The 16,181-nt window shown below is 30.7% G+C and overlaps 2 protein-coding genes across 2 annotated transcripts in view; both read right to left on the bottom strand.

The window, feature by feature from the left end:
• The window catches only part of LOC107001644 (BAG family molecular chaperone regulator 5, mitochondrial-like), an 11,287-nt gene extending 10,765 nt beyond the window's left edge, over positions 1-522 (bottom strand). The window contains exon 1 of the mRNA XM_015199615.1: positions 70-522. Coding sequence (XP_015055101.1) covers positions 70-522 — 453 coding nt within the window. The remainder of the gene's footprint in view (positions 1-69) is intronic.
• Positions 523-705: 183 nt separating this feature from the next.
• On the bottom strand, positions 706-5,736 carry LOC107031835 (small RNA degrading nuclease 1-like). Its single transcript, XM_015233321.2, has 12 exons — positions 5,523-5,736; positions 4,805-4,984; positions 4,620-4,709; positions 3,936-4,004; positions 3,428-3,568; positions 3,147-3,263; positions 2,999-3,068; positions 2,674-2,774; positions 2,170-2,304; positions 1,981-2,088; positions 1,342-1,446; positions 706-1,210 (listed from the first exon to the last, which is right to left on the bottom strand). Exons 1-12 carry the CDS (start codon positions 5,553-5,555, stop codon positions 866-868), a joined length of 1,494 nt encoding a protein of 497 aa, XP_015088807.1. The 5' UTR covers positions 5,556-5,736; the 3' UTR covers positions 706-865.
• Positions 5,737-16,181: the final 10,445 nt, after the last annotated feature.

Raw genomic sequence — 16,181 nt, 5'->3', positions numbered from 1 at the left:
TACACCTCATTTCGACGATTTTCGTGTGCTATAGCACACCATTTTTTGGGTGATCCGGATTCTAATTACACCCTTTCTGCACTCTCTAACACCAGTTTCAATTCCACGAATGGAGTCCAGCTTGAAAAGCAGAGACATTAACGTTTCATTCACCCGTAGCCTTTCCCTTGCGTCTCTCCGAATCAACTCCGCCGTTTCGCCGCATAAAAGCTTCCGTTCAATCTCATCCACCTCTTTTCGTATTGACATAATTCTCTTCACGTTTTTCCTCACCATATAACCACGAAATACCTTTTGGATCCTTAACGCGGAAGCAGATCTTCTATCAGGCGCCTCCGCCTGCGCCACCTCATCAGGTTTCTGTGTCCGATCTGGATCGGAAACGACGGAGTGGACCGGTATCTGAACAACCTTCGTTGCCGGCTTTATTCCGGCAGATTTCTCGTGGACCGATTGTACTGGTTTTCCTCTCGAGGAATAGCGACGGCGAGCTGGCTGGGACCAATTGAAAAGATTTTCCATTGTTAACTTTGATCGGTTTGTTGAGATATTTGATAGCTAGCGATTTTGTAAAATTCAATGAGACTACCGATTAGATTTTCGGCTATTTGAGGTAGAAAGCTGAATTTTCCAGATTGAGACTCCAATATTCGAGAAGTTTCAAAACATCTTCTGGAAGGCATCTTAGCTTTTGCTAGAATGTTCTTAAAACAGTTTCGCGGCAATAAATTTAAACATTGAAAAGAGTATTATAGGATGCTTAATTATAGTCAAATTCTTTCGCCGCAGAATATCTCCAACCAAATACAGGATACAAGAAAATGAATACATCAATAATAAAACAGGGGCTAAATCTATCGAAGAGTTAAAATCCTTGTTTCCTCACAAGGTTAACGATGATTTTGTTCAACGCGGAGATTTCTTCGTCTCTGTGGGCTAAATCTTTCTTTAGTTTCTCAATCTCCATCGAATGAGTTTCACACTGATTACAACCTGCACCAGCAGCCTCCTTGAGTTCTGTACATTGGTCTTCTGTCCTTGGTTTCTTTGACTCTACAATGGCCTCTTCAGCTTCAAGTGACCTCTTCTTTGGTGTGACCTCTTTATCTTTAGAATCATTATTGGCATCCATCTTACGAACATAACAAGACCCTAATACACCAGAATCAAGATGAAACGAAACGAGCTTCTGTGGTCGTCCACCAATATCCTAACAAAGACGGATAAACAAAAGTTATGATAATGTCAGTTAAATTAGTACATATGCCGTGTGCACACTTGGTTTCTCTGATAGGACAATGAAAAAGCCTTTGTACAAACAAATCCTGTCAGTATACCAACCTTCTCTTGGTTGCCTTCAAGTTTATCGAATGCCTCATTCGCCTCGTGCTGAGTTTTGAAGTTGATCAAGGCAGAATACTTGTCTGCTTGCCCCTTTTTATTAGCCTGCCAGCAGATCATAGATGGAAAAACTAAGCATCATCGAGCAAAGTTCAAACTAGAAAAAGATGAAGAACCGTACAGATTGTTACTCAAACATCATTCACATGCAAAAATCTTGCTTACTGTTACTGTTTCTAAAGAAAACAATACTGACTCTTAATTCTTAAATTGTTGGTGGTCCCATGCTTTCATTGCGCTTAGCATTTCCAGTCTCAACTGTCGGAACAAGTGTTTTTATCATGTTTTAGCCTTTAACAATATTGTCTTTCACTTGCATCAAGTAGTTGCTATGGCTTTTTAATAATGTTGGCAATGATTCATGTCAATGGACTTGTTTACAAGCACGTATCACGTGTGGGTAACTGTTAACATTTGAATGTACATGAGTAGCTTCTTGCAAATAATGATGTATTTGAAGAATTAGCACAAAGCATGAATACCCATGTCATACCAGTTTGACACGGGTTCACTAAGGCATGTGATTCTTATGTCATTCAACATTGATATGAGATGAGAAAAGCATAAGATTCTCCTAACCTTAACTTCCACAGTAAAGTCGCCAGGAATAACTTTGTGCAACTCTTGACTATGAACAGCCGCAGGTATTCTGTGGACAAGTAGCTTTGACATCGCGGGCTCCTGCGCCTAAATTATTGGAGTAGACGACCATCTTATCAATCAGCAAATAAGAAACTGAAATTTAAAATAAAAGGATCTAGACATTACCTCCTCACAAACCAATGGTATGATATTATCACCTCCACATTCAAGCTTGGAAAGAACAAGTTTCATTGCAGTAATCGCATCATCTAGACAATTATGTGGAGAGCCTATCTTTCGAAGGTCAAACCCTAACACAGACTATTTGGGAACAATAGTAAGTAACAATAGCATTGATCAAACAGAGCTTGTGATAAATAGTTTAAAACTTGTTATAAACTTAAAATCTTCCGGTTGTAACGTAATCATAGTTGGAAAAAGGATAACAGCGACAGAAACAAACAAAAGAATTTGTTGATAAAATGCAGCACGCCTGTTTTTACCAACACAAAGAATAGAGTTCTTTAGAGTGTTCAGATACAAGCATTTGAAGCCATGCCTGCACTTTGAAATTCCAAAATATAATTGGAAACTTGGAATCTTAAGGCGGGTTGGTATGAACGACCATTCAACAGAGTGAACAGATTGCAGCATGGAAAGATGTACCTAATGTTTTTGAAAATGGCTTACCTTACACAAGTTGCTTAAAGAAGGTCTTCTACTAAAAGCTTGACCCTGATATTTGAATACATATGATGTGTCAATCACTCTTGCATGATCCATCTTCAAAGCTGTTAAAGATGACATAACAGAGAAAAATGCATGTTGTAATTCTCTTAAGAACAGGGAGAGAAAAGGGAAAAGGGAAAAGGGAATACAAATAAAATAAAAGCCTGGGGTACTAAAAAGAGACATGATCATAAAATCATGTTATTTCCAGTTACCACTAGATATGCACCAAAGATTTAAATGTTAATAATTAAAACCGACACTTATGATAGAAGATGTAGCTTACCACGAAGATCATTGTGTAAACTATGACCAACCAATATGGTTCCATGTGATAATAGCTTCTTCAGGGATGTCTGGATCATAACACCCAAAAGTTCAGACAAATAAATTGTTAATGGCTACTGGACAACCTAAAGTGGACAACTTTATACCTGTACATCAGCCAATGAACAAGAAACTCCTTCTAAATCTCCAGCAGTTATGCCAGTAATGTCAGTTCTGTAATCTACAACTGGTTTGTTGGGATTCACAAATTCATTGAGTTTAACCTGCAATTTCAGAACCTCAAAATAACTCATAGTGACATTAAAAACAGAGTTGTACCTCAAAAAAACTTATGGTGACATTAAAAACAGAGTCGTACTACATCAGAGATAAAGAGGCCTCATGTTGCCATTTTTTATATATCATAAGGTATAAATCGCAAAAGTACCTCTAAATTACGGTCCACAGCACAGATTCTGACTAAAGCTTCAGTGCCATCTTGGCAAAGGACCATTTCACAATCGATTGCAACCATGTCCTTTGATTGAATGAAATTAGATTTTTTACTCCTTTTGGTGACTAACCAGTCCTGTTCCCATGGATGTAAGTTAGGGTAAGAGAAGTTTGGTTTTACAATAGAATAGCCAATTATACAAAGCACAAATTCCAGTGCCACAGAATTAATTCAAGAAATGACCATCACCAGTTGAGTAAACAATCTAAACTAAAATGCACCTATCATTACCTGCAGGGAATCAACTTGAGCAAGTATAGAAGGAAATCATGAAAAAAAATCTCAAAAACAATATGCTCTATTTCAATGCAAATAAGCTGAAGCATGGGACACTATACCTCCTATAAACCGTCACAAAAAACATTTTTCATTTAGGACTTTTTCTAGAAATTGAACTTCTAAAGTAGACAATAAGAAAAGAAAACAAAAGGTAGTAACGAACCTCCTCGTGTGATGGAAATGAGTAGTCTATCGGATATTGAGGGTGCTCAAAAGTTAAGCGAACGAGTCTCTGCACTGCCACAATGTCAATTTATTAAGTACCAAAGTGGTTTGATGCAGTGATCATAAAGCTTCATAAGAATATACCAACTAATCACATCCTGGAAAAAGAGTGGTTGGGGATCCAAAAGAAAAGATTGCAACTTTCTTTTTCGATAAGGAAAGATCGCCACTTTTTTGCTATACAATTTATCTGAACATCACTTTCATTTGTTTTATATGTTTTTTTTTGGATATCAATGATGCTTGGGCTAGTTTGCGCATCTTGACTATAAACCACTGAGCAAGTTGCTACACCAACCAAGGCGTTGTAGCTGGTATTCACACCTGAAATCTCCGGTCTGTTGCTTACTCCCACATCTCAACTACTAGATCAACCCATTGGAGATCTCTATTTGAAAATTATTTTTCGAACTCAAGAGACAGTAAGATAAACTGTATTATTAACAAGTTAATGAAAGTCTCCAGTTAAATAATACCAGAAAAAGTTATACCTAACAGTTAATTGGAGGTCAATTAACTATCTTCAATTCACTTAAGTAGATTTCCCAACTATCTAAAGAAAAACTGCCCTAATGTTGCAGTTATGATTAATAACACCCAAAAGCCAAAATATATTGTTCACCTGTTCAGGGCATTCGCTGTCCGGGGAACTTTTCTGGAGCTTCTCAACAGCGTCACGGTTTGAATGACATTGAAACACCTTATCAAAAATCTGGACAAGAAAGGACCATTTTAGCATTCACATTAATGGAATGCTTTTTTTAAGCTATTTAAACAAACGACATCTAGAAGTCCATCTATAACCACCTTTAAATCATCTTCACTAAACGTCTTTAAAAATGCCAGCAGCACATCAATGGACCTCTTGGATGGGTCACTCAAGCTAACCCCAAGCTTCTTGTCGTAGGATCTCAAAAAATCTTTCCACCCTCCTTTACTTCCCTTCATCTCCCGCTTTTGAGCCAACTTTACAATTTCAGCAAGAACCTTTTATAACATTAAAAATAAAAAGGCACAACATCATTTCTTCTGAACATAAGTGTTACAATCCAATCTGTTAGGCATACATTTTGAATTTGCACACTTAGAAAGCCCTACTTACCATCTCATTTTAGAAAAACTAAACGCAAAACCATCTCCAAAATATAGATGGCTTAAGGCCTATAATAATTGCCAATTCTACAGACTACTGTTCCTTTCATATAAGTAAGCAAACCATATTAAACGATTTTTGCTTTTTGACAATCTACCATCCAACAACAACATATACAGTGCAACTTCGATAGACTCTCGGCTCGAAAGAGATAAAAATGTACTATATTACCAATCTACCATATAACTAAAAGAAAAAAAATTGGCACTTTATTACCTAACAACAACATACACACTCGTAGAGTATACACAGACCTTTCCCCTAGCTTAGAGGTAGAGAGGCTGTTCGTTAGACCTTCAGCTCAAGGAAACTGTATAACCAACTAAAAAAGAATAAGAAAAAATTGCTACTGTATTCTGTCGAAGAGCTTACCTCTTTCTTGGCTGATTCAAGTTTCGATTCCATTGAAAATTGAATAAAAGTTGAGATCTTGCAGGGAAAAATTGATAAACTTTAGAGTAACAAGGAAGGAGCTGGTGGAATAGAAGTAATTCTAGGGTTTATGGATTGGGGGTTTTAGGATTAGCCATGGTGGAGACCTAAGAAGGTTGATTTTAAAACCCCTAACTATTGTTTATTGTATACATTTGGTGTTATAAGTTTCCTTTATTGCAAAATCTTCACATAATTCTTTTTTTTTTTTATGGTTTATCACCTGGTGTTAAAGTCCGCACTATAAAATTCGTTCGCGGTGGGCGCTCCCAAAAGCATTATCAGCCAAAATATAATCTTATTGATTTTTCTACTTCGCAACAATTTGAGATTTAATCTCGTGAAGAAGATAAATCTTTAGTTTGTAAATTTAATGAAAAGGGAACCTTTGCAAATAGTCACTATAATAAACTTAATTATGATCCATACTTATGATTTGCATATTTACTGGTTGTAGCTACAGTTTAAGCTGCTCCTTTTGTATAACTCGCGAACTTCTATACTCCGGGGGTACATTTGTATAATTTAGTTATTTTTGTATAAGCTCGAAATAACGAATTATACAATTACAATATCAGAAGTGCAAAGAGTTATACAAATTCTAAATTATACAAAAATTATACAAATTATATTATTCAAATTTTAAATTATACAAACGTGCGAATTATACAAAATTAAAAGGTGAGATGTGTAATTATAGTTAATAATAGGTCGCAAATTGTTACTAAGGCAAATTATAATTTTATTAACTAATTAACTAGTATTTATTTCTTATACACGCAGTTTTCTCTTAATGAATGATATTGAATTATCAAATCAATTGGTTGTTGAGAATTAACAATGAAAGACTATGGTTTATGAGTTATTTTTATAAGGACAAAAGATAGAATACATGAGTTTTTGTGCTTACAATATTTTTATGCTTTCAATGCATCACAGACTATTTAGATGAAAAATATGCATTAATAATAAATCGCCTTATAAATTTCCCATTTTTATTCAACAAACACGTACTTAAGCTATTTGTAGTCCTAAGCATTTTCTTAAATTTTGTTATTTCATAGTCTTTATCACAAGATAATGACAAGAAAAATACGTGAATACATCCTCTTTAAAACGCATGAAAGTGAAGAAAAGAAAAAAAATAGTTTTTCAAATCGTTAATTTTTGCAGAGTCATATATTTTATCGATTAATTATCTCAATTGTGCATTTTTCTCTCTCTATATATATATACACAATAAATATACAAGGGAAACTTACATAAATGTGCTATAATAATAAAATATTTACCATTTATAGCAACAATATTTTTTTCTCACTTGATCGCTTTTAATTCATTTATAATACAATTTTAATACATATTACAGATTTATCACAATATTGCTATAAATGGTAATAAACAAAAAGTATCGCAAAAATCAGTAATTATTTTTTAAAATGTATTAATTTATGTAATTTTTCCAATATACAATCCATAGTAAGAATGCTAGTCCCATTAGAATGGGCCTTCATTCGGCCCAACGCTGATAAAGCTAGCACGACAGTTGACAGTAAGCCCAACTATGTTAACAAGATAATTAGGATAAATCTAACACCACTTAACGGAAAATATGATACATATTAAGTGTTGCAGGCCTATGTACAAACACATATCATATCACGTATCTATTCGATTTAATGTAAACATCGGATCAAATGTAAAAATGTTTTGTCAATAAAAAATATATCATGCACCTAGTGGCTTTATGAAACATTTGGCGTGAATAAATTTTTATCCCCAAAAAGATAGTTTTTTTTTTGTTGTTTTTTTTTTGTTGTCACAATTCATATGGAAGGATTCAAAATACTGGCTAAGATTAATATACATAATTTTTACAATGAGCATGTGCTACTAGCTATAACATATGCTCAATTAACTTCACTTTTATTTATTTATTATATTAAAAACATATGTTTATATTTATTTGTTCAGTTGGAAACAAGAAATAATTTATTGTTTTATACCTATTTATCCTTATTATTAAGTATTATATATATTCATTTCTCAATATTTAGATAACTTAATAATTTGGGGTGATATAATAAAATGACTAATTTATTTATTATTTTCGATAAGTGTGTCAAATCAAGAGAAAGTATATTTCAATAATCAAAAAGTGTGTAATGGCTCAAGTCCAAATATCTAGCTATCGTCTAATTAAATTTGTGATCTCAAAATTTTATTTTTAAAATTTTAATCTATAAGTTACCTAGAACATAGAATTCATAGGTTGCCCTTAGCTAATCTCTAATTTTCCTCCATATCATGATGGACTATGACTACGAGTCCATAGCCCGGATCATCGTTTCCGGCCCATTATTCAAGCCTTTCTGGACGATCGAGAGTGTTATGTGAAAAGGATTAAGGTGGATCTTATCCTAAAGGAGGAGGAGTAGGAGCTAGTCTTAGAAGCGATATCTATTCTAAAATACAGAATATTGTGTTACCTAACCGTCAAAAAATAGTCTTGTCTCCGTCCACAATTGTTTATCATGTTAAGATTATGCAGACCTCTCAAGGAAAAATTTAATATAAGGTGTAATTTGACTAATATAATTTTACTATACTAATAATGTCAAAAGTCTACGTAACTTTTTCAATTGAATTACACTATTATTAAGGATAAATTTGAAAAAATTAACTAATTATTTCTTAACAATTAATCTTAAATAATTATTTTTAATATCATTATTAAACAGTTGTGGACGAAGAAAATAATTACTAGTAGTAGAATATGGACTAGACATGGAAAATTCCTTTTCATCCACGCAATGCCTCAGTGTTGAAGCAAAGAGATCAACATGTTTTTCAAGAAAATAGGTGGATTGTCAAAATAGTAGTACCTTTTTCTTCCTTTGTCTTGAAGAAACTGAAAGTGTATACATACATACAAAAACGTAATTTTCTTCGTTTGATATTATTTGTTATGTTACGTTTTTTAAAAGTTAAGTTGATTGATTTTTAAAATTAAATTAAATTATATTAATTTGATATTTTAAATTAAAAAAAAATATTATAAAACTATATGAAAAGTATTATAAATTGCAACTTTTTGCATATTCATATGATGAAAAAATACATTTTAAAATGTTAATCAAAGGTTTTATAGTTTGACTCTAAAAATATAAACAATGACAAACAATACAGGATGGAGGGAGTAATGTGAAACACTTACTTTCTGTATTGTTATTAACTTTGATAAAACATACTTTCTCCGTTTTTTTTTACTTGTCAACTTTCAAATTGACACATTTATTAAGAAAATAATTATTGACGTAGTGAATTTATCATTTTCCTATTAATTATGAAGTGATGAAAAATTCTATATTTTTCAAAGTAATGAGTCATTTAATTGAGGGTATAATAGGTAAAAAAATTATCATTTCTTATTATGTTAAAATGAATAAATAATTAAAAATAACTTTAAAAGGAAAAGTAGATAAATAAAAAGGGACGATGAGATTACTACAGTACTATTTTTCTTTAGGGGTGGAGCTAATATAATCATTGAATTTATTGATTAGATTGTTGATATTTATGCTTTATCCAATTTCATAATTAAGATTAGTAAAAAATTTGAATCCTATTAGCGGTGAAGAGAAAAGTTGACTGGACTATGAATTAACTTGTCCCCATAACTTCTGGAGATAGCTATTTAAGTTTTTAAAAAATTAAAAATGTACAGATTTGACCCTAGAAGATTCTAATTAAAGAAAAAAAAGCCTATAATTTAGAGTAATTCATTACCTAATAATTATTATGTTAATTGTTATGGAGTCTTTGGCTTCTCAAGTGTTTGAATCATTTTTAACAAAAGACTTTTAAGTTGTGACATTAATCATTTCTAAAATAGAATAGACAACTAATTAATGATGGTCTTTAATTTCACGTAGGATAAAAATGGAAGATTCTCAAAGTTTTTTTTTAGACCTTTAACTTAAGTATGTTTTCTAATATCGAATAAGTAGGATCAATAGTTTAATATTTATGCTATATTATATTTTTAATAATAAAAAGATATTTAGTCTAACAAAATAAGTATCATAATTGGAGCTTATCAATGCCCAACCTACGTGATCGGATTTATAGATATGAATAGAAAATGAAGAGTTGTGATTTTGTCGAATGATTAAAAGGGTTATGTTTTTTCTAAAGGCTTGTAAACGTTTAAAAGGTTATGTTTTTTTAAAAGGGTTGTGACCTTTCTGAAATGCTTTTTTTCTTTTCCAAGAGTTTTGACCTTTATCATTTTTTGGCTATAAATAGAGAGATTTTTTCTCATTTTATGCATGAATTTTCCCCCTTTTTTGCATATATTTCTTATAAAATAAAATCGATCGATCGTGTCTGTGTGTGATCTTGTTGCTGTATTTTTTAGTTCGATAAATTATCAAAGTATGAAGTACGCTACTTCTTTAAATGATCAATTCGTTTTATCTTTGGAGAAATTAATCTACAACCGCGGATACTTGAGAGATTAAATTTCGTAAAAATACACAGTAGATTTTGTGAACTCAGATAGTTCTTTTCTTTTCTATTCATCTTTTATATTTTTGATTTGTTAATCTGAATAGAAAATAACAAAAATAACCTCTCTAGCTACCTTCACAAGGTACATATATAGAAATAAAATTACCTACATAAAACTCTCTCCAAACATTATCGACTTATGAAATTATGTCGAATATATTCGTCTTTTTTAAGTCACTTTCTTGTCTTGACTAACTTGATTTGATTATTTTTTGTTCAAATGTGTTTTTTGGTCAAGAAATGGACGGTTACCTGGTTCAGTTAATTTGTTACCGACAGACAAATTATAAAGATGGATTTGAGTGGTTTTTTTTTTTTTTTTTAACAAGACCATTTTAATTTCATCACACACATTTTTAGGCTTTATGGTTTACATAAATCACGGCTTCAATGTTTCTTCTGAAAATAACTATATACTAAAAGACTAAGTAACATCATTTGTCACTTTCATGATTTTATTTTACTAGTATAATATTCACAAAGTTTGTAGGTCAAAATATATAACAAGAACTTTGGAACATGGAGCATTAAATTATTTGTCTTTGATAGAGATTGATGAATGAACTTTGTTATGGAGGTTGTACACATTGTCTTTGACTCACTTATATAACATAATATAATATTAAAGTAACAGAGAATCTAACTAGCTTAATTGATCGACTATATAAACTTTTGTCTTGTTGATGATGATTTGATTTTGTCTTATAATCAGTTCCTTTTATATGTTGCAGATCTTACTTTTAAAATTACAAATCTCACATATTGTAAGAAGGTCTATGATAGATATCATTTAAATGACTTGAACATATAAAAAATAATTATCGTTATTAATATATATAATATAATATTACTTTATACACGATCATTACTACGAGAGCATAAACATATAAATAATACTCTTTAGTCCCTCTATTTCATTTATACAACATTATTTCTTAAAAATGTTTAAAAGAAAACATCTATTAATATTTAAAATCATTAGTTTTAAAGAATATTTTATTTACTTTTTAAATCTTAACTCCGCTAAAACACCATTACCTAAATTAAAGTAAATAAAAAAAGTAATATGCATGCACCTACTGACTTAATTTCTAGATATGGCTCTCATGTACAAGTGGTGGGAGATGATTAGTTGCTTAGCTTTCAACTTTATGCATGCTTTAATTGATCCAAATTAAATGGGATGTGAATTGCCAACTTACCATATTCATCATGATCAATTAAAAAAGAAGGAATGGGCTTAAAAAATCGCGGAATCAGAATTTTGATTAATTATAAATATCAATATATAACGAAGTAAAATTATGTAAGAGCTAACAACTCTCAATATGTAGTATATATACTTATAGAAAATATTGTTATTTAGTTGTACAGTGTAACTTTCAATAAAAAGATATTTATTAATATCCCTTAAATATATGTGGCTTTGGGGGCGTACATGACTTGAGTAGTAAAAGAAAGCGAGACTTACCTTTTTTTTCCAGATCTGTTCAAACATGCGGTTCTCGCAGAAGATCAAGTTGGTGAACCGTTGGGAAACATTTTCGCATGGTCCAAAGAGCATTGAATTAGAATGAGAGGTATACCATCAAATCATTACATGTAAGGGGAGCTCGTTCGATTCGCAGATTGATCCAACTCGTAATTAACTTATGACCCCGTGTTTTATAGCCCGATCATAATGATATTCATTATAGTTACATTCATATGTAGCTTGATTCATTTTTATAACGCGGTAAGGGGTGGGGTGGGGGGTTGCACAAAGTACCATGAAAAAAGTAGGTGGACTTTGTATAAAGAGCCAATTAGGGTAAAGGGAAGAAGTGGATAGGGTCAAATAGAGATGTTGAGTGGACACTAGACAATCTCATGAGCTTCAAACATAACATAGCTTCATAAAGAGAAACATACTAACATCACTAAAGTAGAAAATTACTATATACTATTGTGGCCAAAATCTTAATAATTATAGTAAATGGATGTTATCGCAAATTTTATGATTAAAATCTTGATAATTCATTAGAATTTACGATCAAAATCCTAACAATTAACATAACTTAGTATCAAGGCAAATCATGAATCAGTTAAGATTTTTCTCCAAATATATGGTTACTTAAACACCATTTGCAAATCGTCCTTTGATAATAAAGATAACGAAAATTATCTCAATTTGAATTCATATTTGAGATTGAATTTGATTGGGCCTTTGATTATGAACTTCAACTGATTCGAAATAAAATTTATTTAAAATTTTAAGTTATGTTATATGAATTCTGAATTATTTATTCCATATATACTTATTCTAATTAAAATTTTGAAATCTCATCAATTTTTACTTCTTTTTTTTTTTTGAAGTGATGAGTTTCTTGTCATATTTACTCAGAAACTCCTTTCGGTGGTTAAGCTTTTCCATATTAGTCAGCTGAAAAAGCCCCACTTTGACTAATATGCTTTTTGTTTTGAATTTTTGTAAGATATTATAAATTAAAAAAAATAAAACAATAATAATATTATAGCAAAAAAATTATCCATATTAGAGGATTTTCCCCCTATTGTACCACTTAACATATAGTGCACCAATGCAAAAGTGCAAAATTCGAAAGACACGATTTAAAATTTAGAATTGACACAAATTCTGAATATAAGTATTTTTTATATGTTAACTTATAAATTATAGTAATAATAACTGGTGATAAGTATTAGCTGTTGGTATATATTAGTTAAATCATTTTCAAATTTAATTAGAGAATTTTTATTCATACCGACTTCTACTTTTAATAACGACTAGATTAATAAAAGCACCTTTCATTTGATATTAAAATAATTAAAAAGAAAAAGCAATTGGGTGTACCTTTATTTTATTTTATAGAAGACTCTAGTTCAGTAGTCACATGTGAGAATGTTTTTGTTTGACTTGTTTGCTAACTATATTAACTGTCATATATATTCCACTCATAAAATTCAAATTAATTTTGAGTTGATAATTTATCGAAAATATTTTTTCTGTACGAATTATCGTTGTTTTTTCTTTTGCTTGTAGTCTTCCTTTAACCAAACATGTTTTCTGAATAAAGGTTAAAATAGGAGATGATTTAATATACTTAAAATATATATATAATGCCTCATTATTATTAACCAAAAAAAAAAAATGTTGTTTCAAAATGTGTGCTTAATCATGAGATATTCCTTCTAGTTAAGTGTTGTGAAGACTGAATTAAAAGAGTCAAAAGTATTGGATGTTTTTCCCTAACCAATGCAATTCAATCACTTGGAATTAGGCTTTTCCAACTTTTTAATGCTTATTGACAAAATAATTTATTATCACGATGTGAATCTATGACGAATCAATAAATTTATTAAGATGACATTTATAACGAATTTAATAGATTCTTAATTTATATACTATAAATTTTTTTGATGCGCTCCCTAGCTTCGCGCCGCATATCTGAATAGAAAATGAAGTTCTAAGTAGGTGTTTTTGACCATAGATTTTAAATATTTTACATTTTTTAAAAATTTATGGAGTTGGAGTTGAAATTGATTATACTTTTTGCTATGAATATTTGAACTAATGTTTCTGCTTAAATCGAATGTACTTAAATACAATTTCAAACATGAAAAGTGAGATAAAAATCATATTATAATAAGTTGTTATCCTTTGACATTTAATTTGAAATACAACTTCAGCTTGATTTTAATTATACAACTTCAAGTTGGATTTTGAAATTTTTCAGGTCGCCAAATACTAATTTTTTTAATAATTAAGTGAAAAATGATTCAGACAAAAACTAAATAATTTTCATGACCAAAAAAATCTTTTGCGAAGAAGAAAAGATTTGAAAAGTGAAAAACAAATCACATAAAACTTGGTTATTGCTTGTAACTTGCTTCATTTTATAAAGATTCTTCAAATTCAAAAGTGGACAAAAGTGTCACTCAATGTTAGTTAGGAAAAAGGGAAAAAAATTGAAGTCATAATCAAGGACTTTAGTAAAATAACAACACAATCTTCTTGAATAGTTGAGGAAACATTGTAACGTTATTGATTCTTGATGTTGTCTAATTATTTCATGCATTAGACAAAATAAATTGTTGGCTGGAAAGTGAAAATTAAATATGATTAGATATTATACAATTTGGTATATTGTCAAGTCTCACTTAATAGTCACATAATGTTATATTATCTATGTCTTTGTTTTTAATTCTAAAAATTTAAAACAAACTAACTAGTTAGGTGTTTAGTTCGTGAGAAAAGGTGGGATATAATTTATTCGAGAGAAATTTATGCCACTAATTTAATTTAATTTTATTCAACTTGAAATATAAAATAAATTAGGCTAGAATAACTTTATCTGTGAATTGAACGACCATGACTGTCAATGTCAATAGTCCCTTGCTTTTTGCACCTCCAATTTATACTCTATTGAGTCATCAAAGATCTTTCGATAACAATCTTTCTGTCTTCACGAGATAGTGATAAGATATGCATACATTTATCCTTTTTAGAACCTACTTAATGTAGTTTCACTGAATATATTGTTGATGTTAATCCCTCCACCCTACCATCACCACGAGTAAAGGTGTCAAAATGGGCTGACCCAATCCAACCCAATGGAGAGTTAAATGGGTTGGACCGAACTGACCCTTTTAATTAAAGGATCAATAAAATAGCGGGTTAACCTAGCCCTAAGCGGGCCACGAGTTGGCCCTTCAACCATAAAATAAACAATATTACTTTCTTAGAAAGAGTATCGAATGTTGACGTCTATGAACACAATATCAATCTATACAAAAATTCATTTATAAATCACACACTTGGTGAATAGTTATTGATGGAAATGGTAAAAAATCGATTCACGGTAACAAAATCACGTGTTTCGTCTACATCACGATATATGTAATTATGCTCAAGACTCACTCCGGACTACCCCATTGCTCCATTGTCATGGTCACTACTTCTTATTTGTTGCAATGAAGATCCAATAAATTTGTTGTAAAAGTAATGATAGTTTTTGAAACTTATAAGTAAAAATCATATTTCTTTAAAAAGTGAAATATGTTTTTCTACTATTATGACCAAACACATGATGAGATTTCATTCAAATTCCAACGCAAATAATATTCACAAAAAATATTTGAAAATATATGATGAAACGGTAGCTTAATTTCAACTTGAAGTGGCTATCAATATACGAAAGATAACTTTGTTCTTGTTATATGAATTTTGTTAATTAGTACTTAGAAGCTTTACTTATCATTTTCCTCTTCCTCTATACGGATTCTTGTTTTGTTCGAAACGATAAATCATGAGCTCTCGCTCTCTTAATCCGTCTTAAACTCGAATTGAATAGAGCAAAGTTTTTCTTATCTCGACTCTATTCTTTCAATTCTCACGATGATAATGAACCGTTCACTCGAATCTAGATATTTTCTCTTTAAAAATTTAGAAGAGTATAATTTTGAATATTAATGTGGTTAATTAATTATAGATATGATTAAAGAAGACAGAAAGGGACCAAGAAAGTCACATCAAGCATTGGGGACAAGAGAAGATAGCATGCAAGTGAAATGGGATTGGTGCAGAAAGTAATGAGTGTCTGTCTTTCAACCACACTCCACAAAGCATAACTGATAAGCCTATGGGTCCAAGTGTCTCAACAGGGACTCACCTCTCCTTTTCCCACTCACCATCCATACCACAAGCTCTTTTCGATATTTCTATTGAAATTCGACTTATCATATTTTCGTGATAATAATCTTATTTATATAAAGTATTTCCTTTGTTTCAATAATAATAATTTTTTTTGTTTTTAGTCTGTTTCAATAAAATAATCTTTTTCTTTTATGATAATAGTTTAATTTTAATTTTGCACGTGACTTGTTGAAGATCATAAGGTTAAAGAACAATTTTATAAATATAACATAACTTTAATTTAGGATCACAAGATTCAAAACTTTTTTTTTTATTTTGTTAAGCTCCGTACCTAGTCAAATTAAATCATTCTTTGTGAAATAGAGGGAATATTC

The sequence above is a fragment of the Solanum pennellii genome, chromosome 10 (genome assembly GCF_001406875.1).
Source record: "Solanum pennellii chromosome 10, SPENNV200".
Taxonomy (NCBI): domain Eukaryota; kingdom Viridiplantae; phylum Streptophyta; class Magnoliopsida; order Solanales; family Solanaceae; genus Solanum; species Solanum pennellii.
Note: the sequence above shows the minus strand (reverse complement) of the source record. Positions and strands in the feature narration are given on the sequence as shown.

What these genes read in the sequence shown, in the direction of transcription:
- LOC107031835 (XM_015233321.2), bottom strand. Translation starts at nt 5,555, where the DNA reads ATGGAATCGAAACTTGAATCAGCCAAGAAAGAG. An exon ending in TTGAATCAGCCAAGAAAGAG is followed by an intron (nt 4,985 to 5,522) that starts GTAAGCTCTTCG and finishes ATGTTATAAAAG; the next exon opens with GTTCTTGCTGAAATTGTAAA. An exon ending in CTGTGGACCGTAATTTAGAG is followed by an intron (nt 3,264 to 3,427) that starts GTACTTTTGCGA and finishes CTGAAATTGCAG; the next exon opens with GTTAAACTCAATGAATTTGT.